Source organism: Tetrao urogallus (genome assembly GCF_951394365.1).
Source record: "Tetrao urogallus genome assembly, chromosome: 18".
NCBI classification, from domain to species: domain Eukaryota; kingdom Metazoa; phylum Chordata; class Aves; order Galliformes; family Phasianidae; genus Tetrao; species Tetrao urogallus.
The window spans coordinates 6,175,992-6,197,832 of record NC_136831.1 but is presented as its reverse complement, the minus strand read 5'-3'; the positions used below and the strand labels follow the sequence as shown (position 1 = coordinate 6,197,832).

General features: G+C 52.8%; 2 protein-coding genes across 2 annotated transcripts in view; one reads left to right on the top strand and one right to left on the bottom strand.

Annotated features, from left to right (window-relative positions):
* Positions 1–1,319: 1,319 nt before the first annotated feature.
* UNC13D (unc-13 homolog D) lies at positions 1,320–11,200 on the top strand (the record flags this gene model as incomplete). Its single annotated transcript, XM_079544130.1, has 32 exons — positions 1,320–1,379; positions 2,145–2,177; positions 2,385–2,492; positions 2,691–2,750; positions 2,985–3,051; positions 3,133–3,310; positions 3,553–3,597; positions 3,770–3,838; positions 4,021–4,090; positions 4,217–4,321; positions 4,563–4,655; positions 4,832–4,935; positions 5,039–5,156; positions 5,632–5,756; positions 5,863–5,953; positions 6,065–6,121; positions 6,315–6,412; positions 6,635–6,686; positions 7,013–7,143; positions 7,522–7,642; positions 8,106–8,249; positions 8,408–8,506; positions 8,908–9,114; positions 9,222–9,290; positions 9,381–9,460; positions 9,575–9,680; positions 9,751–9,822; positions 9,923–10,006; positions 10,155–10,275; positions 10,449–10,572; positions 10,802–11,007; positions 11,094–11,200. 32 exons carry the CDS (start codon positions 1,320–1,322, stop codon positions 11,198–11,200), a joined length of 3,204 nt encoding a protein of 1,067 aa, XP_079400256.1.
* Positions 11,201–17,202: 6,002 nt separating this feature from the next.
* The window catches only part of UNK (unk zinc finger), a gene marked incomplete at both ends in the record, with an annotated part of 36,053 nt that continues 31,414 nt past the window's right edge, over positions 17,203–21,841 (bottom strand). The window contains 4 exons of the mRNA XM_079544138.1: positions 17,203–17,358; positions 17,704–17,961; positions 18,322–18,503; positions 20,396–20,584. Of these exons, the coding sequence (XP_079400264.1) occupies positions 17,203–17,358; positions 17,704–17,961; positions 18,322–18,503; positions 20,396–20,584 (785 nt within the window). The remainder of the gene's footprint in view (positions 17,359–17,703; positions 17,962–18,321; positions 18,504–20,395; positions 20,585–21,841) is intronic.

The following is a 21,841-nucleotide window of genomic DNA, read 5'->3' as shown; positions in this document are numbered from 1 at the left end:
TGGCTGTGCTCGTGGGGGTGGACTGGTGTGCGGGGGGAGCTGGTTTGGGCAGCACTGATTGCTGTCAGTGACCTTTTAGAGCAGGGGAGTGCAAGGTCCTGCAGATTGCCTGCAGGTGGGGAGCATTCAGCTCCATGGGTTATCCCTGCTAAGCAGAAAGCTGAGGTACTTCTGGAAGCTGCTCTTGGTGCTGGGGTGGATGGTGTTGCTCTGCCCTTCTTAACTTTCTACTGGTGAGAAGCAGCAGAGGTGCGAGCAGCTCGGGGGTGCTGTGCCTGCTGTGCCTTTATCTCTGCAGTTGCTCTTTGCTATGACAGATTTTGCTTTTGCAACCAAAACCAAACTCAGACGAAAGCATTTGTTTCCCAGCAGCACCATACGTCATTGCATCTCTGCTTTACTCTGATAAGAACAGCATGCCGTGCTGATGTCCCACGTCAGTGCTCAGCGTCTCTGTCTGTAGGGCTGGGCTGGGCCTCCTCCTCTGTGTGTCCCATCTGCTGCTTGCCCAAGGTGAAGGGAACACTAATCCAGGATTCCTATGGGCTGAGCCCAGCACTGAGCAGCACAAAGGGCAGCACGTGGCAACGCCAGAGTGGGGAGCAGAGAGGATGTGATGCTGAGCTCAGCCTGGGTGATGTTCTGATAGGTTTCGGAGGGAAGGGCGCTGCTGGTGCGAAAGTCTGCATGCTGCAATCAAATGAAGTGTTTACATGGACGAAGGCCATCAGCAGCCCTGGGTTCCCACTCATTTCCTGCTCTTTTGCTCAATGAGCTGCGATGCCTGGAAAACCCCGTGGCTGTCCCCATCCATGTGTGCAGTGACTGCATCAGTTCCCAGCCCAAACTTGCTCGGGGTGCCGCAGGGTATCTGTGTGCTGCAGTTTCTCACCCCACAGCTTTGGAGCCATGCTGCATATCCCATTATATCCCGTTCCCAGTCATGGAGTCAACTTCTGCTCTCTGTGGGGTCCCCCTCCCATGCTCATGAAGTACTCCAGCACAGAGCAGCCCAGGCCCTCTGTGCCACTGCTGCGTGTCCTCCTCACCTCCAATGATTTTTGCCTTCCGTGGCAGCTTTTGCCCACTCTCTCCCAACCCCTCGCTCACAATTAATGGCTGAATTTGCACATGATGCCTTCCCTTCACCCCACTCCTGCACCACAGAGCTGTGGGTGCTGCATGCTGCAGCTCCTACGTTGCTTCCGTTTCTGCTCCAGTAGCCGTGATGCGATAGGGGCTGCGGTTTCCTCTGAGCACATGATCAAGGGGGGGGCAGGCAGAGCAGTGCTGGGGTGGCTGCTCAGCCCAGCCCCAGGATGGCGGCTGCTGGTGGAGCACCTATGGGGAGCCTCCCCAGGGAGGAGGAGAACCCCGAGGTAGGTGCTGTGGGATGGGGACGGCGTTCGGCGCGAGGTGGCTGTGGGAGCCCAGGGTGCAGAGCTGGCAGATGTATGGTGAAAATGTGCTCAGGTGGAGAAATGGGGTGAGGAGCGTGTGGCCAGAGCGGGCTGGGGCTGGAGCCAAGGGAGAAGTAGGACTGAATGCCCCCAAACAATAAACTTCCTGCTGCCAGCTCAGCACCCGTTATCCACATAAGCAGGAGCAGCTCCCGTGTTAACCTGCAGTGGTGGTGGAGCAGAACCCAGCACAGATGGTCAGGGGATTATGGCAGCCCTAGATTTGCCATAAGCAAACAGTGATGATCCAGTGGGTGTTTTTCTTTTCCCACTAGGAGGATCCCAAGGTCATTTCGGGTCTTGGGTTGGGCTCATCCATCCGCCCAAACACCCCAGCCCAATCTGAGCTGTGTTCGTCCTCAGCACAGAAAGGACCAAATGAGTTTCAAACATTTCCAAAATATGAGTGTGGGGTTTTGTTGTTGTTTTGTTTGTTTTTGAGTCACCCCACTGCACCCCGAGGGGCTCAAACACTGCGAGCTGTCCCAGATGGCACACAGCACCACTGGGGTCGCCATCCCCAGGTGAAGATAGGCGGAAGGAAAATGGTTTTCATTTCATTGCCTTAAGTGCCATTGGGGTTTAATGGCGCTTTTGGGACAAGCCCACCCTGTTCCCTCTACCCACCATCACTGTGCCCCCAGACCTGATGGGAAATCCCTCCTTCCCCTCTTGTTTCTCCAGATGGATCTCTCACACCGCTTCTCCAAGCAAGAGGTACGAGCACATGGGTTCCTGTGGGTTCCTGTGGGTTCCTGTGGTTTCCCCATCACTGGGGCCATCGGGGGGGGGGGGGGGAGAGCACTTTTGGGTGCAGGAGGAGCACCCTGCTGTCAGCATCCCCTGGGTGCTTTGGGGGGGAGGGCAAGCAAAGATAAGGGAGGCCGCTGTAAAGGCAGTGATGTGACGGCACTGTCCCCACAGCTGGCCCTGCTCTACCAGGAGGTGCTTTACACCATCCGGCACCGTCTGGGCAAACCACAGCCCCAACACGTTGCTGACAGCCAGGAGCTCTGTGCCTATGTGCAGAAGGTGGGTGCTTCTCCATGGGACCCTCAGAAGGCAATTCCTAAAGACCCCACAGGGTTGGGGATGGCACCGGGGCGCTCAGAAGGCTCTCCCTGATGAGCTCTCCCAGCCTTCCTGCTGCTCCAGCTGGAAAGTCCTTGGCTGCCCTCCAGCCACCATCAGCAGGGCCACATCCGTTACCAGCCCTAATGTTTGTAACAGGCTTTTGGCATGGATGCAGAGGAGCACAGGACCATCATGCAGCAGGTCCAGGAGCTGGAGGTACGGAGCAGGGCGGGCTCTGTGCTGGGGTGCTGCTGGATTTGGGTGTTTGGGTTTGGAATGCCCCAGGTCTGTGCAGGGACTGAGCTTGTTTGTGACAGGGGGCACTGAACTGTTTCCTGGGGTCAGTGACACCCAGCTGAGCACGCAGCAGCATCACCTCCTGGGGTGCATCCAGCAGCAAACACTGTGGCTGCTTTTCCCCTCCGTTAAGCAATCTTTTCTCTCTGCCAGAGCCCAATTTTTTGTCTGAAAGCAACCGTGAAAGAAGCCAAAGGGATTTTGGGCAAAGACGTCAGCGGTAAGCAGAGCTGGGTGGGTGGCTTTGCAGAAAGGGTACAGCTGCTGCTCTCAGTGGGGACAGCACTGCTGGCTCTTGCAGGGTACAGCGACCCGTACTGCCTGCTGGGCATCGAGTCCAAGAGCCAGGAGCCAGCCCACCCCAACAGCAAGAGGAGGCTGAAAGCTGTGGTCAAGGACCTCATCCCTGAAGACCAGATCCATCGCACCCAAATCATCAGCCAGACCCTCAACCCGGTGTGGGATGAGACGTTTATCCTGTAATCTGCCACCCGTTCCTCCCATTGCTACTAAGGGGTCTCAGGGCTCTGAGGCTGTGTGGGGTGGGGTGGGGTCTCCATTTCCACTTCTCCGTCTCTCCATCTCCGCTTCCACCTCATCTCCATCTGCATCTCTATCTCCACCTCCATCTATCTTCACTTCCACCTCTGTCTATTTCCACTTCCATCCCCACCTCTCAAAGGCCGCTATCTTGACGTGTGCTGCTAACCATTCCTTCCAGGGAGTTTGAAGACATGGAAACAGCCAGCTTCTACTTGGACATGTGGTGAGTACAGCTGGAGCAGGGTTCTGCCTCCCAGCATGGGGCTGGGAGAGTCAGTGGGGTGACCTTCAGATCTGCACACATTTCCAAGCACAAAAATCCCCTTGGACTCCATTTCCCCTTGGAATGTTCACTGATCACATGAATTCCTTTCCCTTGCTGCTTCTGCTCCCAGGGACTCAGACACGGTGGAATCAGTGCGGCACAAGCTGGGCGAGCTGACGGACCTCCATGGCCTCAAACGGTGCGTGCTGCCACGTGGGGCTGTGGGCATCGTGTGTTTGCTCCCTGGGTTCACTAAATGTCCTTGGAGGAAGGGAGGGAGGGCAGCAGTTCTCTGCTGTCTCCATATTGCTTTGCTCTGTCCGAATCACAGCCGGTTGGTGGCTGTGTGGATCCCTTCATCCTCTTGCTCCTGCCTTTCAGGATCTTTAAGGATGCTCGGAAGGACAAAGGGCAGGATGACTTCCTGGGGAATGTGGTCCTCCGTCTGAAGGTGAGCCCTGGATGTGAGTGAAGGCTGGGGAGGTGACGTGGCAGCATGGCAGCACAGCTCCCAGGAGCGATGCCGAGTCGCCAGCACAGTGGAACAGCTCCCTGCACCTCATCTCTGCATACACAGGACCTGCACTGCTGGGATGACCAGTGGTACCAACTGGAGCCGCGCACAGAGACGTACCCCAACCGGGGCCAATGTCACCTGCAGTTCCTGCTGACCCACAAGAAGGTAGGAGCGAGGGAACCATCGCCTCGGCAGGAAGGGTCGCCCCCAGATCCCCATCCTCTGTGTCCCATCTCTGGGACCGGAGGCGTTGACACACTTCACACTTCGACTTGAGTTCAGATGGGGGTTCTCCAACCCCACGTTGTTTGCATCCCTGTGTCCCCAGCTGTGTTCCCAGCTCTCCAACTGCTTGGGCAGGGGATGGTTATTGCTCACGTGCTTTGCATGCCTTGTCTCGTTCCAGAGGGCCACCACCTGCAGCCGGACGCAGCCGAGCTACACCGTGCATCGCCACCTCCTGCAGCAGCTGGTGTCTCATGAGATCCTGCAGCACCAGGTGCCGTAAGGAGAGAGGAGCAGCAGGGATGGGATGGGGGATGATGATCTTGGTGGCTGCCACATTGGCATGTTGCACCGTGATGGGGTCAGGAGACGCCTGGCCGTGACTGGGGCCCCATGAACAACATTCCCAGCCTACTGCAGAGTTCCTGACCCAGATGTGCATCCTGGCAGGCCGGCAGCACCGCCTGGGACGGGGAGCTGAGCCCACATGCCAGCACTGTGCTGTACCTGCATGCCACACAAAAGGATCTCTCTGACTTCCACCAGGTCATGGCGTGAGTATTCCATCTCCATTTCCCCATTCTGGCTGTAACAGCCTTGGTGAGCACCCTGTGCCACCCCCTTGGGGCTCACCTCAACCTCTCCCCAAATCCCCAGGCAGTGGCTGGCGTACAGCAAGCTGTACCAGAGCCTGGAGTTCAACAGCAGCTGCCTGCTGCACCAGATCACCAGCATCGAGTACCAGTGGATGCAGGAGCGCCTGCGGCCGGAGCAGGTGGGACATGGGGAGGTGTGAGCTCACATCTCCTGCTGGCTCCTGGCTGCATTTCCCTCCAGGGAAGGGCAGGAACTTGTGGGGTGTGGGGCTGCCCAGAGACCTCAGGGATGGGCTGCAGGGCATTACTGGTGGGAAACAGTTATGGGACCGGGACAGACCAGGGAATTTGTTCCCCATCACAGAGAAGCTGCTGCTATCCAACCATGCCTAGGTCCCAAGCCCAATGACTATTAAATCTGACCCAGTTCCTGCTGCCTCCCCATGGCCTGTTTTCCCAGGGCATCTGAATCCCGTGCTGAGATTTGGAACGTTTCACGCATAGCAGTGAGCTTTCAGCACAAAACTCAGCTCAGCTCCTCTGGGGAGCAGTTCCTGGGGGCTTCAGGAAAGGAGCAAGAGCCTTGGGCTCTCTTCTATGAGGCTCAACGGTCCCAGCACCGTGCGCAACAGCGTGTTCCCTTCCATCCCCCAGAAAGCAGAGCTGGCAGAGTCCTTCCAGTCCTTGCTGACCTATGGGGTGTCCCTCATCCGGAGGTATCGCATCATCTTCCCCCTCTCTGTCCCGAGGTCCACAGAGAGGCTGCAGTCCCTGCTCCGGTGAGTCTGGTTGTTGGGAGAACTGTTTGTGTAGGGCCTCCTGGGGAAGAGGTGTTGTCTTGGAGGGGCTGGTGATGGGTTTTGTCAATGGTTCTCCCTTTTGCAGGGTCCTGGTCCAGATGTGCAAGATGAAAGCTTTCAGAGAGCTGTGCACACTCAGCCCTGATCTCCCCAAAATGGTTTCTGAGGCGCTCAAGGTAGTGGGGCCTCCTGTCCACCCCCTACCCCTACCTGGCTTCCTGCAAAGCCCCACGGCTGGCTTGGTGCTGCAGCTTCAGTGCTGTCACACTGTGGCTCCTCTCTTGCAGTCAGGCACGACGGAATGGTTCCACATGAAGAAGCTGCACCTCCAGCCCATGGTGAAGGTCAGTTCCCACCTCTGCTACTCCAAAGCGATGGTGCTCAGACCAGCCCTACAAGCTCGGTGTTCCACATGTGGATCCAACGATAGCTTGCTGCCTCACAAGGACAGATCATAGAAATGAATCCGTTTCAAATGGAGGTCAGGTCACTTCAGTATCGCTGAGCATCCCAAATGAGCTGTTCCTTCTTTTTCAGAGCATGGAGGAAAACGGCAAAGCCTTGGCCAAACTCCTTTTGGAGGTGATAGGAGATCTCCAGCAATGCCACAAAATCTGGAATAATTTCTTCATCAGGTGGGGTGTGGAGCTCAAACCCCTCCTCAACCACCTTCCACAGGACCAAGAGCAATGAGGCAGTTTGATGCTTCATTCCCTGGTCCTTGGGTTCCACCTGCAAAAGGAGATCACTGAGCAGTCCCAGTTCTGTCCCGCAGAGCTCTCCTCTCTCTAATGGAATAGGATGGGCTGGGTTTGCTGGGTTGGGACTGGCTCCTGATTCTGTTTCTCTCTTTGTAGCACCTTGAAGCTGAATCTCTTCTCCATCACCTACTTGGAGCTGGAGAGCCTGGTGAGTGATCCTGTGGCTGCTCTGCACTCCTGGAGCTGAGGTCTAAAGCCTGGCTGAGATTTTTAGGTAGCCTTCAGGCTTGGCTTCTTGTTGCAAGCCTGGGAAGAAAGCACGCCGTAGAAATTCCATCTTCCCCTGCACTCCCTTAGAGTCACCATCATTATTTATCTATTTGCCTGACCCAAAAGATCTCCTCAAATGCCACATGAAAAGGAGTGCCATGAGCTGCCCCTTTCCCCATGGCTTCAGACAGCCCATGCCTTCCCAGCTGGACCCCCCTCACCCTGTGGCCCATGAGCTGCCCTTCTCCCCATTGTCGCTGCCAGGTTGCAGAGCACGTCCAGGAGCAGCTGCGCGAGGTCGACGCTGGCATGTCCAAACCCACAGCTGAAAGCCTTTTCCAGCTCTACCTGAACCTGCAGGAGCTCTACAAGATGAAGGACTTCCTCCCGAAGAGGTATCAGCCTGCCAGAGGGGTGGTGCTGGAATGGGGCACTGAGCAGTCAGTGTGGAAGAACACCAAAGCCTTCGCTCTCATTCCACCCCTAATTACACCCCAGAGCAGGCCTGGTGTTGGAGTGAGCATCATCAGAAGAGTTTCAGGCTTGGACTCGATGATCCTTATTGGGATCCTTAGTTGGACTTGATGGCCCCCTTCCAACTACATTCTATGATTTTTATGCTCATTTCTCAGTGGGTTTTGATGGGGGCATCCAAAAGGGGAGTCTTCTCCTTATTCTGTTTCTTGTGTATGAGATGATGGAGGGTTGGAAGTCCCATGCCATCACCATGCACTGGGAGAAGCTGGTTTCTCAGCTGGTTTCTCCATCCACAGAGATGGGCCTTTGGCTCTGAGTGATTTCCACCAGTGGTTCAAGGAAGCTGTGCCTCAGTGGCTGCAGAAGGCCTACAGCATCGCACTGGAGAGAGCACAGAGGGCTGTGCAGATGGACCAGGTAACCCAGGAGGAGAAATCTCCCCCAGCATTTGGGGTCCCACCAGCTCCCTCACACACCCCCAGTGGGTTCTTTTTCCCATGGCTCTTTACTCCTCTGTGGTCCTTACCTCCGTGCCTGTTTCATGGCACTGATGCCACCACGGAGGTCCCTCTTGCAGCCTGGTTTCTCTCCCTGTGATTTGGCTTATGCTATGAGCTGGTTCTTCTGGCCTTCAGAAAGAGGGAAGGCAGCTATGGGGGCAGGGGCTCCTCAGCCTGTTCTTCACTGCTGTTCAACACTGGGATGGAGAATGAGGGAAGGCATGGGGCGCTGCATTCCCATCTCCTCCATTCCCCAGAGCGGTCAGGTGATGGCACAGATTGAGGGTGGGTGTAGGAAAGATCTGGCGATGGTCCTAAAACAAAGGGAGCAGCTCTCCAGTCGGGGATGACTGGGTTGGTTTTGCTCTGTGCCCTCCCAGCTGACGCCCTTCGGGGAGCACAACAAGCACAGCACGTCCACTGTTGACCTGTCCACCTGCTACGCCCAGATCGTGAAGACCTGGCAGCAGCTCAACTGGCCGGATCCTGAGGAAGCCTTCATGATCATGGTGAAACTCGTGGAGGTTTGTGCTCTTGGGACTGGTCAAGCAAACACAAGCAGCAGAAGTTTCCTCTTACTTTTAGAGTCAGGTCCCAACGAATGGGGCCAGTGTCCCATGCCAACATAGTGGTTTCTCCGTGCTGCGCTGCTGGTGTCACTTGTTCCTTCTCAACCATGCAGGATATGTGCAAAATCGCCCTGATGTATTGCCGGCTCATCAAGGAGAGGGCTGAGGCTCTGTCACTGAGCAAGCAGAACGAGGGTGAAGCAGCCAACAGGGTTGGTACTGGGGCAGGACACTGGGCTTAGGGGGAGGCAAGGTTTGGCCGTTGTTCCTGAGCAGCTGAGCAGCCAGTATCCTGGGTCTGGCTTTCATGGGGATCAGCTGGACCTGATGGCTGTCATCGTGGAAAATCAGGAGGGAAAAATGTGTGGGTCTGGGGAGAGGGCAGGAGGGGAATGATGGTAGGGATGAGGGTGGGGATGAAGATGGGAAAGAGGATGGAGATGTGGGTGGGAATGAGAACGGGATGAAAATGATGGGGATGAGGATGAGGATGGGAATGATGAGGGTGGAATTAGGGTAGGGATGAGAGTGGGAGGGATGATAGAGATGAGGATGAAAATGGGGTTGGGGTTGGAGCCAGAGGGATAACTTGAGTAATGACCTTCCTCCCCAGCTCTGCATCGTGGTGAACAACATCAAGCAGCTGCGGCTTCTCATCCTGAAGCTGCCATTGCAGCTGGACTGGGCCCAGCTGGAGCGGCGCATGGGGGCTGTCATTGACCAGCAGCAGATCCAGCACACGCTGCACCATCAGCTCGACAGCACCGTCTGCTGTCTGGACCATGAGGTTCAGGACGTGGTGCAAGCTCTGGCCACCAAGGTGAGCACCTGCCGCAGGTTGCCCTGCGCCTGACCTGAAGTGAGGAAGTTTAACCCAAGGGGATGGAAATAAACCTCATTGTGTTTGTGTGCTTTTTCTCCTGGCAGCTGGAAGCGGGCATCGCCAGGCACATTCAAGAGCTGTCAGCCCCCAGCAATGCTCAGGAGCCTGAGGATGTAAGCACCTGGCCCAACCCCTCTGCTGTGCCCTGCTGAATGCAGCCCCCCCCCCCGTGCCCACCCCAATGCCTCTCTCCTGCTATGCAGTCCATCCTCCCTCTCATGAAGTTCCTGGAGTCAGAGCTGCAGTACCTCAACGAGCACCTGGTCCAGGAGAACTTCAAAAGGTGACCCCTCGTCCTTGGTGTGGGGCTGTGGGGCTGAGCTCAGTGGGGTGAGCTTGGTTACCTGTGTGTGCTCTGTATGTCCCCCAGCTCACTGCCCCCTCCTTTGCCCCGCAGCCTCCTTGCTCTGCTCTGGCATCACACCTTGGCCGTGCTGACAGCGGCTGCTGGCCCACAGGTGCCCTCGGTGCAGCACTGCAGGAAGCTGCACTGTGCCCTGAAGGTACCTGGGGGGCTGGGGGAGGATTCCTGGGTGGGCACCTGGTTGCTGCTAACAGCATTCTCCTCCTCAGAGCCTGGAGCTGTGCTTCCATGCTGAGGGCTGCGGGCTGCCTCTGGACACCCTGCACAGCACTGCCTTCCTGGTATGGTGCTGGGGGGGCCAGGATGTCCTTTGGGTGTTCTATGCAGAGGGGTGTCCCCAAGGCTGCAGACCTTGATAGTCACCCCTTATCCTCTCTGCAGTCACTGGAGAGCCGCCTGGCCCTCTGCTCCTCCACCAGCCGCAAGCTCATCCAGAAGTACTTCAGCAACAGGATCCAGGAGCAGGTGGGAGTCAGGGCCCCCCACACAGCCTGCCCACGGCCTCCCTCAGTCCTTGCCCTGTCAGCAGTGGTTTTATCCCAGTGCTGGGCTCTGTGGCACCTGGGAGGATGCCCCCAGGCCCCCATAACGCTCCCTCTACCATGCCGTGCAGCTGGGCATCAGCTCAGAGAAGTACGGGGCTGTGACCATCAAAGCGCTGTACCGCCCTTCGGAGCAGAAGCTGCGCGTGGAGGTGCTCAATGCTGCCAACCTCATCCCCTTGGACTCCAACGGTGAGAGCACAGGGCTGCAACCCAGGGTCTGCTGAGGGAAGAAGGGGGTTATTTCCCTGTATGGAGTCACCATGGGCCAGGCGCGGATGTCTCAGCCCCGTTGCAGGGCCGGGTGCTCTGGATGATGCCCAGGACGCCCCATAAACAGAGGGCTGATGGCTGCACCCTGCCAGGCTCCAGTGACCCCTTCGTGCAGCTCACCCTGGAGCCCCGGCATGAGTTTCCCGAGGTGGTGGCCCGCAGCACCCAGTGCAAGAGGAATGAGCTGCACCCCCTCTTCGATGAAGCCTTCGAGTTGTATGTAGAGCTCAGCACCCAGCAGCCCCCACCTCCCCATCCCTACCCCACAGACGTGGGTCCTGCGGTGGGTTTTCACCTCCTGTCCCCTCTCCTTGGGCTGACGCTGGGGAAAGAGGTTGACACACAGCGGGGGAAATTGGGGTGTCCTATGGGCTTCCACCCCACCGCTCCAAAATGGGGGGAGTGAATGACGGGATGAGATGTCCCCGTGTGTCCCACCCCATAGCCTCATCCCCTCTGAGAAATGCCGCCAGGACGGGGCTTGTCTCCTGCTCACCGTCTTTGACTACGACACTCTGGGTGCCAACGACCTGGAGGGAGAAGCTTTCTTCCCACTGTGCCACGTGCCGGGCCTGGATGCTGATGAGGACCGGGCTGACACGGGCTGGGTGCCCCAAACACGCCTCCCCCTCACCCACCCCAAACCTGGCGGTACGGGGGGCGGGATCTCACCCCCACAACCAACCCCACACCGTGCGTCCTCCCCACCCCACATCGCTCCCTTTTTTTCCCCCTAGGAGATGAGATCCTGCAGCTGCTGGAGTGCAGGAAGGGAGACAAGGAGGCCCAGGCCTTCGTCAAGCTGCGCAAGCAGCGAGCCAAGCAGTCCAAGGAGACAGCATGAGGAGTGGAGGGGCCTAAATGTGGGGGTCCAGAATGCGATCCTTGTCCCCAGCACTGCCCCCCATGGGGCTCAGGAGGGTCCTGGGGTGGTTGGGGATCTCCCTGCAGACTAACACTACATTGCCTGGCCGTGTCCCCAGGGCTCTGCATGGGGCAGCAGCATCGGTGCAGGGCTGCCTCCTTGGTTGTCTCTTTTTTCCTTCTATTTTAAATTAAAAGCCAGCAGGTGTGCCGGCTCAGCCTTCGTGGCGGGTGGGAGAAGGCAGTGCAGGGTAATAAAGCAGCACCTGCCACGTTGTCTGCTGGGGCTCTGAGGGGTGAGGGTTTCCCTTTGCAGGGGTCACAGGCTGGAACGCACCGAGGCAGCAAGCATCCCTGCAGAGCTCCCAGCACCCAGCAGTGCTCGAAGCACAGCAGCAATAATGGGTACCACACTGAGCTGCGCCTGGGGCTCTGAAACACCAGAACCAGAGGCTGTGAGCCCAGCATCACCCCAAGCCTGTGCTAAGCAGCTGCATGCTTCTGGCTCCAGAACACCCCTGGGATTCCCAGGTGTGAGAGCTGCAACACCCAGCAGGCAGCTGGCTGCTAACTGTGTATGTGCTTGGTTTATTTTTAGCAGCAATTAAACTAATTACGAACCCAGAGCTCTCCCCCAGGCAGCCCCTGCCTAGCTCATAGGGACCCTGTTTGCAGGGGAATTAAAAGCATCACCCTCCTGCCTGTGGCTGCTCTGCAGGCAATTGAGGTCAAGCTGTCTATGGGGGTGGAAACAAAGCTCCTTTGGTGCTGACTGCCATGGCCAGGCTTGACCGAGGGATTAAAGCAGCCATTTGCTCGCTGCAGTCACTTGCTTCTGTCCCCGTGTTGGGGATGCAGCTCTGCAGAGCAGCACAGTGCAGCAGTGGGATGTGAAGAAGGGTCTCTGCTTGTGGAGGGGATGCCGTCCCATGCTGGTACTTGTGCTGGGGACACGATGCTGTCACATTACTAACAGTCCTTAATGGGGCAATTCGGATGACTGCTGTGCTTGTAGAACAATAAGCAGTGAATGCAGCCTTAAATAAAAGCTCATTCTTGGACACTTGAAGAGAGCAATGTTATGCCCAGTGCCATAGACAGCAAAACTGTGACCACGGGGGCTCTGCCGAGCTCACCTCACTCTCATTCTGAGCAAGAAAGTGGGGGACAAAACCCATCTGGATCTGTGGTTGTGCCACTTCCAAAGGGTCTGCCTCACCTAACCCCACCGGCTCCCCCTTATCCTAAAGAGCAGCCCCACAGTGAGGGGGTCAATGCAGGAGGGAGCAGGGGAACAAAGCATTCCTGGTGCAGGGGAGCAACGTGCTGTGATGGCACAGACCCCCCCCTCCCCCAGGCTCTGTTCCCCCCATCGATCGCCACGGAGGGGCCGTGCTGCATGCACACATGGACACACACACACACACACCACACACACACACACTGCTTTATTTTGCTTTTCTTTTTTGTTTTTTTTTTTTCTTATTTTTTCTTAGCAAAAAAATAAAAATTTATTGTCCTCTAAAAAAAAAAAAAAAAAAAAAAAAAAAAATCCATCCTGCCCTTGGAAACTGTGACACAGATTGAGATCTTTCCAGCCCCACATGCAAGTTCATTCTGCCAAGAAAAGAGTCTAAACCAGATTTCCGACAGCCAAAACACATATTTACAGAGTACGAGAGAAACGACAGTTGAAATCACAGTTCTATACATGGAATCAACAACACGTTTACACACCATTGATCACCATTCTGCCAACTTCTACACGGACTCGGGGCGTTCCTGCCCAGTTCCATCCTCCTGGGGGTGGTGAGGAGGAGCCGGGCCACGAATCGCCACCAGAAATACTGCAGTGTGTATTATTCTTATTATTATCTTTTTAATGTATACTGTACTTATTTTGTTTTAACATTGGAAGCTACGGAGTGGGGAAGCCCCAGAAATCTCTCCACTGCAGTCAGTGGTTGCAGGAATACTTCACTTGGAAAGAAACACTGCGCGATACGGCGGTAACGGCGAGGCTGCTGTTGGCCATCGCTCCAAGGAGTAAAGGAAAACACTGGTGATATATTCTTCCTTCTCAGATGGGGGAAAAGGAGACAGAGAGAGAGGAACAGCAATGGCTCACTGAGTCCGTTCGGCACGAAAGGCTGCCTCACACGCGGCTCAGGTTCAGAGCACAGAGAGCACAAAGCTTTGGGGGCTGCTCAAGGGGAGCTCCGTGCTGTGCTGCATTGCTGCCTGCCTGGGGCTGAGCTCAGGGGCCCTGAACTGCAGCTCACCACACCTCTCAGCCCCCGCTGCAGCTACAGCTTTGTTTTCTTGGTATCTCTCTACCCAGGAGATCGTTGTCTCAAGCCATCTGCTTCTATATTGTTTCGCTATAACGAAGTAAAAGCTTATTGACCTTTAAGATACTGTGCTTTCACAACACAAGCCAGGCTCCCCTCCTCCCCCCAGCTCTCAGCTGAGAAGCATCGCCGAGGTCAACGCTTCCCAAAGGGGGAAAAAGTCCATTTCCACCAGGGAGCCTGTGTGCACGGGCAGCACCGGGCAGGGATCACATGGAGCCAGCCCTGCCGCCCTTGGTTCTGCTGGATTGCTGCACAGCTCAGAACAGGGAGCTCCTGCCTCGGCCAGAAGCTCGACAGTACGTGAGAGGGGCTGCACACCTCATAGCACCAGGTTGCTCTGTACAAAGTCTTCCCACAGCACGCAGAGGATGGCTGCGAAGCTCTGAAGCCACAACGCAGTGCTGGGAGGATGGTTGATGGCCCAGGGCACAACGCTGCCTTCCCCTGTCCTGCCCTGCCTCAGGCAGCAAATGCTGCTCAGCTCACAAAGCTGACCTCCTCTTTCCCACCGGCTGCATAAGAAAATCATTCACAGATACTTTGTTTATAAAGCAGCAAACAAACTCATAGAGACCTCGATTTAAGAAGTGTTTCTCGAAGCACCGGAGGAAAGAGAAGAGCTGACAGGCTGTGCAAGGAGAGGGCTGAGCTGGGGCCATGGCAGGGCATGGGGACAGGGAAGGTAAAATGCAACGGCCACCCCTAAGCTTAGATTTCTTTGGTCCTTCGGTATCAGTTTTAAAAGAGAGAAATTGTTTTACCTTTTGAAAAGGGGGAGAAAAACAAAACAAAACAACAGAAACACGCTTACTGTGGTCTGGAATGTTCCTTGTGCCCCTCTGTGGAAGCCCCATGGGGACCAAGGGCAAGCATCACCTCCCCATAGATCCTACGGGCACACAGCAGGCCAGTCTCAGCTGAAGGGGACAGCATGAAGAGCAAAGCAGGCTGCTGGGCTCTGCCTCTTCGGAATATCAGAGACCTGAATCAAGGGTTTACTTCCTATTATTTAATTTAGATTAAAAAAAAAATACTTTTTAAATATATATCTTCATCGGGCTTTTTCCTTCTCCCCCCACTCCTCTCCCTCCCCTTCCTTTTTGCTCCAAAAAAAAAAGAAAAAAAAAAAAAAAAAAGAGAAATGTTCACATATTTTAATAAAAGGTCTTTCCTTAAGATCAGACCGAGGCAGATGTGCTGCCCCATGGCACAGACATTCGAAGGCTATATAACCAAACAACATAGCCACTATGTTCACCCAACAGTGTCTCTCCATTTAAAATTAAAAAAATTAAAAAACTGATGCTAGTTACAATAAAATACACATGGGGGGAAAAAAGAGCATTTTTACAAAAAAAAAAAACCAAAAAAACCCAACACGTTAATGGGAAAAACAAAACAAAAGAACTACACAGAGCTGTACTTAAGAGATCATCTGGGAATGCATATTAACCCTTCCCATACGAAGGAAAGGTGGAATTACAGAAGCAAACCTAATGATGTCTTTGTGTTAAAATAGGAAGCTTTCTGAGAGGCTCTGGTAATGATTTGGGTGCTCCTACAACAACAGTGGGCTGCTGGAGGTTCCAGTGCTTTCCCAAGGGCTGGGAGGGGCAGCGCAGGCAGCATCCCTGCACAAAGCAACAGTACTGAGAGAACGGAGCAGCCTTCTGGTTGAGATCCCAGCAGGTTACTGCAATCCACCCGAGGGGAAAATCCAATGGATGCGCTGGTAAAGGATGTCATGGGAAAGCTCAGCTGCTGGCAGGTCTAAGCTGGAGGCATTTCTTTTCCCTATAAAGAAGCGCACCGGACAGCGTGGCTCTTGTTGGACTGGTCTGAGGGATTTCCTCCTTTGCCTTTTCTGAAATGATCTGAGAGATTAAATTCAAACACAAAGAGGATCCTAACGAGGAGAAAGTCCCTGAGCTCTTTTTGCAGGTGGTGTTTGGGGACAACAGCCCGAAACAAACTCAGCAGGTCAGAGACACCAGTGAGAGCTACAGGAGGGCGGTGGAAAGGCCTGTGCTCAGGAATGGAGGCTGAGATGGGAGGAAGGAGAGCGAGAGGGCTGCGGAGCCCTGCAGTCACGTCCCTCCGATGGAGATGCTTCCTTCTGCTCTGAGCTGGCTGGTTCAGCACTCCAGCCTGCACACAGCCACACACAGCAACCTCCACACTGCCACCAATCACAGCACCACATAGAGCAGCTCATGAGTTCTGAACACTTAAATGAGAATTTGAATTAAAGTCCTCTTCCTTGCTAGCTCCCTCCTCTCTGTAACATTACTAACACGAAAAACAGGGCATCACGAGACCAACCAGCTTCAGAGTTTCCCCACCACCAACACTTTCATATGCACATACAAACAGTGGCTGTGTTCATAAGCTTCAGTGGTAACACGCACTGTGTTTTGTGCCACAGTGATGAGCAGGAAGAAGCATCCCCACCTAGGAGCAGCAGAAAGCAAGGAATGTACGTTCCTCTCCAGCTCCAGCCTCCAGCTGCAATTGATTTATCAGCAGTTGGTACCATGCAGGGCTCTCTCTCACCACAGGCTGGCATGAGGCTTCTGGATTTAGCAGCCCACGGTTCACCCCTGAGCTGCTGAAACAGGGAATGCCAACTCTGTCCAAACAGTTAAAAAAAAAAGTCCTTAGACTGTGTCTGGAATTGTTTCACGTGATCCAGCAGTGACTACAAAAGAGGTCTCTGTGGCTAAAAGAAAACCAATCTGGTCTGAAGCGGTACAAATTCTTCAGGCAGCCACTAAATAAAGGGGTGTCTGCAGAGAACTAACCTGTGTATCCATTTCCCTTTCACAAAGGGCTTCAGCTGACACAAGGATGATGACTGAAAGGCTGCTCAAACCTGCAACACTAGCTGTATCAGCAATGATTACTGGTCACTGAATCTGGGGGCCTGGCTTGCTTTAGGTACAATATATATTTTTTCCCCCCTTTTCTTCTTTTCATATAAATATACAAAGAGTGTAAAAAACTTTAAAAAGTGAACTTTGCTGTTTTAAACGACAGACAAAGTTTCTGCACATTCAGAGATCAGCAACGTGAGGCCCACCAGGCAGGGACCCAGCAGAGCTTCCATCGGGGAGGACGGCTTTAACCAAGCTGGGTCAGTGAAAGAGCAGGGAGACCGAAGACGTGAAACAGTCATTTCAATGCACCTCGATCCTCCCCACGATCTCAACTCTTTCCTCTGGAAAGCACGTGGAAGCCCCTCTTGCCCACTCTAAATCCTTCTGGAAATAGTCAAAAATTTGTTATCACCTAAATAGAAAAGAGGAGAAACGCAGACTCTTTGCAAATGGCCCTTTGATCTGTATTAAAAACAGCTCTCAAAGTTCCTCAAGAGTTAGAATTAGTGGGGCACGGGTGAGGGGCAGTTTAGATACGGGATGTAAAATATTAAAAAGTGCTCTGCAACTAATTTCTGTTTTCTGCGGGTACGTGCGTGCGTGTGCATATACACACATACACAGACACGCACATACACACATACATAGATATATCTACACATACATATATATATGTACACATACATATATATGTACGTACGTATAAAGTTAAAAAGTTCTATGATATGATCAGAACAAACGTCCTGGGAAGGTCACGACTGCAGGGCGTGGGGCCTGTTGGGGTGGCAGATGGGGCACTCGCCCTCCTCGGCGCACGTCTCGCACAGCACGGCGTGTTGGCACGGTAACACCACGCGGTTCTCCTCCTGACACTTAAGGCATTTCACTGACTGCATCTGAAATACTGCCTGCGAGAGACCAGCACAGGGCAAAACGTAAGCGTTGAATGGGGAAAACAAACAGGGGCACGTGCTGCACGGGCTGGGGAACCGCAACACCCGCTCGCCTCGCGGCGCAGCACGATGCCCTCCTGTAGGAGCATTAGGATCAGAGCAGTTCTGACGGACTGGAAATTCTGTTTCCTTAGGTACAGAGAAGAGGTAGCTATTTTCCTAGAACTCACATTGGCTACGTTCACATAGAACTGCTTCGATAGGCTGCTGATTGCTGGCAGTAGTACAGAAAAGCAGGGCAGCTGCTATCAGTAGGAGCAGAGGCAGCAAAGCCATCCCCTGCAGAGCCCTGCCACTCACCTTATCGACCTTCTCCAGGTTTGCCCGCAACTGCTTCTGGAGGGTGTAAAGTGAAGAGAGTGAGAGGGTTTCCAGGTCAGAGAAGGAGCGCAGAAACTGAGGGTCCTGGCCTGTGTGGATCCTCTCCAGCTCCTCCTGTAGTTTCTTCACTTGCAGTTCCAAGGCTTCCCTCTGCTCCCGAGCCAGTTCACATTCCATGTTAGCTGTGTTGGCGCGATCGTTTGCTTCCTCTGCCTCCTTTTTCCAAGCATCACAAGCCTGCAAATTCCAACCAACATGGTAAAAGAAGCTGTTTAAATACTTGATCAGCCTCCAAGCGAGAATCCAGGGCAAAAATAACCATTTCCATGCACTCCTTCCCAGGAGTGTGTTCTGATCAACCTGCCCAGTTCCCAAATTCTGAAACCCCACTGTGCTTCGCCTCACATTCTGGGTACCCCTCCAGTTGGGCTGCAGTTCCATATAGTTGGCCCACAGAGGTAATGGGATGAAAATTGGCATAGCAATAAAATCTCGTCCATCTAAGTGAACTGCCGGGCCTGAGAGACCGTCAAACACTTCAGTGCTCGTAAGACACCCTCCTACACCTCCGCACTCTTTAAGAAGTTGCCCCCATACCTGCTTGGCTTGTTTCCAAGACTCTTCCCACTGCTTTATTGTGCCGTTGGCTTCATCCAGTTCTTGCCGTAGCCGTGCCAGCTCCGCAGCACCTGGACCTGACAGAAATGCAGGTGAGGTACTGGGCGAAAAACTCCCCGAAGCAAAGTGTTCCCATATGCTGCTGTTCATCCCATTTAAACCTGTTTCACAGGGAAATAGAGAGGGTTATGTCACAGGTGCTGGCAATTCCCCCATTTCCTCCCTACCCCTGTGAAATACAGGATTCAAAAATGTGCACAGAGGAAAGAGAAGATCATCCTATGATTTATTTCATCCCTAGGACTCGGGAGTCTGTCACAGTGGCAATTCACAGGGGAACCATACAGAGTCCCCTGCAGAGTTTTAGCATAAAATTAGTGACCATCACTGTAGAAGGACCAACTAGCCACTTCCCTAATTTAGGATGTTCAAATCATTGCTCTTTCAAGAAGAGAGTCAAGGCTTAAGAGACAAAGCAACAGTGGAACAGCTGAACCAAAGCTGACTGTTTTTGCACAGACTCTGAAGTTTGTAGCTTTAAGAACCAAAATGCATTTACACAAAATAAGCATCCATGGGGAGAACTGGCAGGGAAAGCTCCCACACAGGCAGAGCTGGATGACCCCCTCTGGTGCATCCATTTGATGCAGGAGTCCTTTTCACTCAGTGGTGCTTACCACCGCGTGTGGGCACTGCCAAACATTGCTGCAGTGAAGATTGTGATCTTACAGATCAAACTGACTGTGTTTGCAAGCAAGCCTCTCACTGAAGGCTAACCCAACACAACCTACTTCCCAGTCAGGGCAAGCCAACAGCAGCTGAAAAATAGTAAGTTGACTTGACTCTGGGCTTAGCTGCATGAACAAGTCATGCAGCAGAGCAGGAAGGGCTCTTCACTGACTGAAGCCACTTATCATCAGTGCATTTCACTGCTCAGTTGAGAGCAAGTTGTAACAGGACCCCAACTCACATTGTGTTTTTAAAGCTCTTGAAAAGGAGTCTAGCACTGAGCAGGCTTCTGGCAAGTCACAGATGCTGCCGTGATGCTGACCAAGCTCACCTCATGGCTTCTTTTTACTCCCTTTCCACCTGATGCTCTCACTGGACATTTGAAATAGCAAGTCCCTTTGACCACGAGTGCCTTCTCTGCACATAGAGCATCTAACACAATGGGAACCAGCCCAGGACTAGGTCTTTCCAACTAAACTGCAATACAGATAAGTAATAACTACACAGCAGCTTATATTCATTCAGTAAATCATATGGAAAACCATTAAGTAATAGTAGAGATGCCCTCTGAGGTCTCTTTTCTTATTACTGCAATTGTAGAAGTTGTTACAGCCAAACAAATAGGAATCACAAGGCATGGAAGCATGGCTTTGGCCTCTGCAAACAAGTGATGCAGTTACACAGATAAATGCATGCAGCAGTAGATTACAAAAGCATTTAATCATTTTATTATGTTAAGCTGAATATTAGAGATTAGAGCACATATCACATCTGAAGAAGCATTTACTTCTACTATAAACAGAATTAGTATTTACTGTTACAAACAGAGAAGTCAGCAGAGCAAGTGTCATGTAGTCTTGAGGCCATCAGTTGTTTATCAAAGTGGACACAGTTGGAACACTGACTTTAGTCCACACTGCACCAAATATGGAAAACAATTCAATGAACTCAGTTGGTTCAGAAGCCAACCTAACCTACGAAGCAGACCCAAGAGCAAACTGCAATCCCCACCTTAACCCAGCAAAGCTGAGAACTCAACCCTAGTGAAGTCACAGCAGAATGCTGCTGGTAGGAAAGGACAGAGCTCTTTTTCCTGTTCTTTTTCTCAGTCTAGAAGCATGGGGAACAGAGAGAATCGCTCCCTTGTTCTCAGGATATTAACCAGCTCTCGGTAAAGCAGCTTCTGGTACTGCTGCTGTTCTCACGGGAAGAAGAGATAAATGGCAGCAGTGAAATAATACATTAAAATTAAAACTAACTTAAAAGAAAATACTTACATGGCTCAGACAGGCATGTACATGGGACACACACACTGTGCATTTACCTAATGATCCATGAGAAGCTGATGTCCCCAGGAACGTGTTTTCTGATTGGCTTAAGTGTCCCTGGGGCTGATGGAGGAAATGCGATGAGAGGCTGACCGGTGGAGAAGGAGAGGCAGAGTGAAAGGAGGCAGAGCTTCCAAGGGACCCGGGGATATTTACAGGAGCAGAACTTTGCAGCAAACTCCCACCTGGACAAAGAACACACAGAGAGGATGGCTATGTATGACCATGAAGCATGGGCCAGAGCACAGCACAGGAGCTCAGAGCAGAAGGCGTTAGCTTCCCTCTCTCCTAAGACCCTCAGGATTCCCTCCACTTCTCACTGTGTTTGATTTCCCCTCTAAGCCTTTAGGAGGAGCACTGAAGCTGCTGTTCCACGAGCCACATAGAGTAAGACTCTGCAGAGTTCAGTGGACTGCTCTATCATTAGCCAAAGCAACAAAAGGTTTTCTGAGCCAACTTCAGCCCCTATTAGTCTAGAGAAGATGCATCTGCTATCTGCTGAAATACTTGGTAATGAAAAATTCCCTTTTAAAGCATGTTCCTCTGCCTTTCATGCTTCTGAACAACCTGCAGTGAGAAGACTGTCATGCTGAGCCAGCTCATGACCTGATCTTTTGAAAATCAGTGACTAGCTTTAGGTATATTTGAATGTTTAGACCTATCTGTAATGAAAAACAAACAAACAAAAACCTAACCTCCAAAGACAAAACACTTCCCTTACTCGAGGCTGGTCTGCCTGCCACACACACATTGAGGAAGATCTCAGCCCTGCTGCCCACTCTTTTCTGATCTTCCTTCTTGGAAGACCACCAGGTAACACCCAGCCCTGACACAGCAGAGGAAAAGCAGTGTGGAGGATCTTGAAGCCACTGCAGATGGCAGTGGCAGAAGCAAGGCTACCAGTACACTCTCACAATAAGCTCTCTGACCAGACTCTCATCTTTGGAAAGGAAGTGGAAGTGATATTCTTTAGGGTTCCTTCCACACCTCAGTACAACTCCAGGTAACGCAGCTCCCTTGGAAACTTTCAGGAAAGCAAAGTTAGCTCCAAATCAAAACCCATCTTCAAGAACCAGGGCAACCAGAAACTACACCACTTCTGAAAAGCTATGAGATCTCACTTTTCCCTGGATGGAGACAGATAGAAGAGGCCCCTGCCTACCTCCACACATTAAAGATGAAACAGACATTACAGCAATCAAACCAGCAGTTCATGGCAACACTCTGAGACAGATGGATAGCATTACCAGGTCATTGAGTTTCCTGTTACTACTAAGGAGAATTTTCTGCTTAAGATGCAAATCGTTATACTTTGGACTGGTTTTAAAGGTATCAGATACCTTCTACAGTCTACTTACATACTACATAAAAAAAGCAAAACAAAACAACAAAAAAAATTCAAGCAAGTCCCATTCAGTCTTAAGAAACATCCCCAGGACACC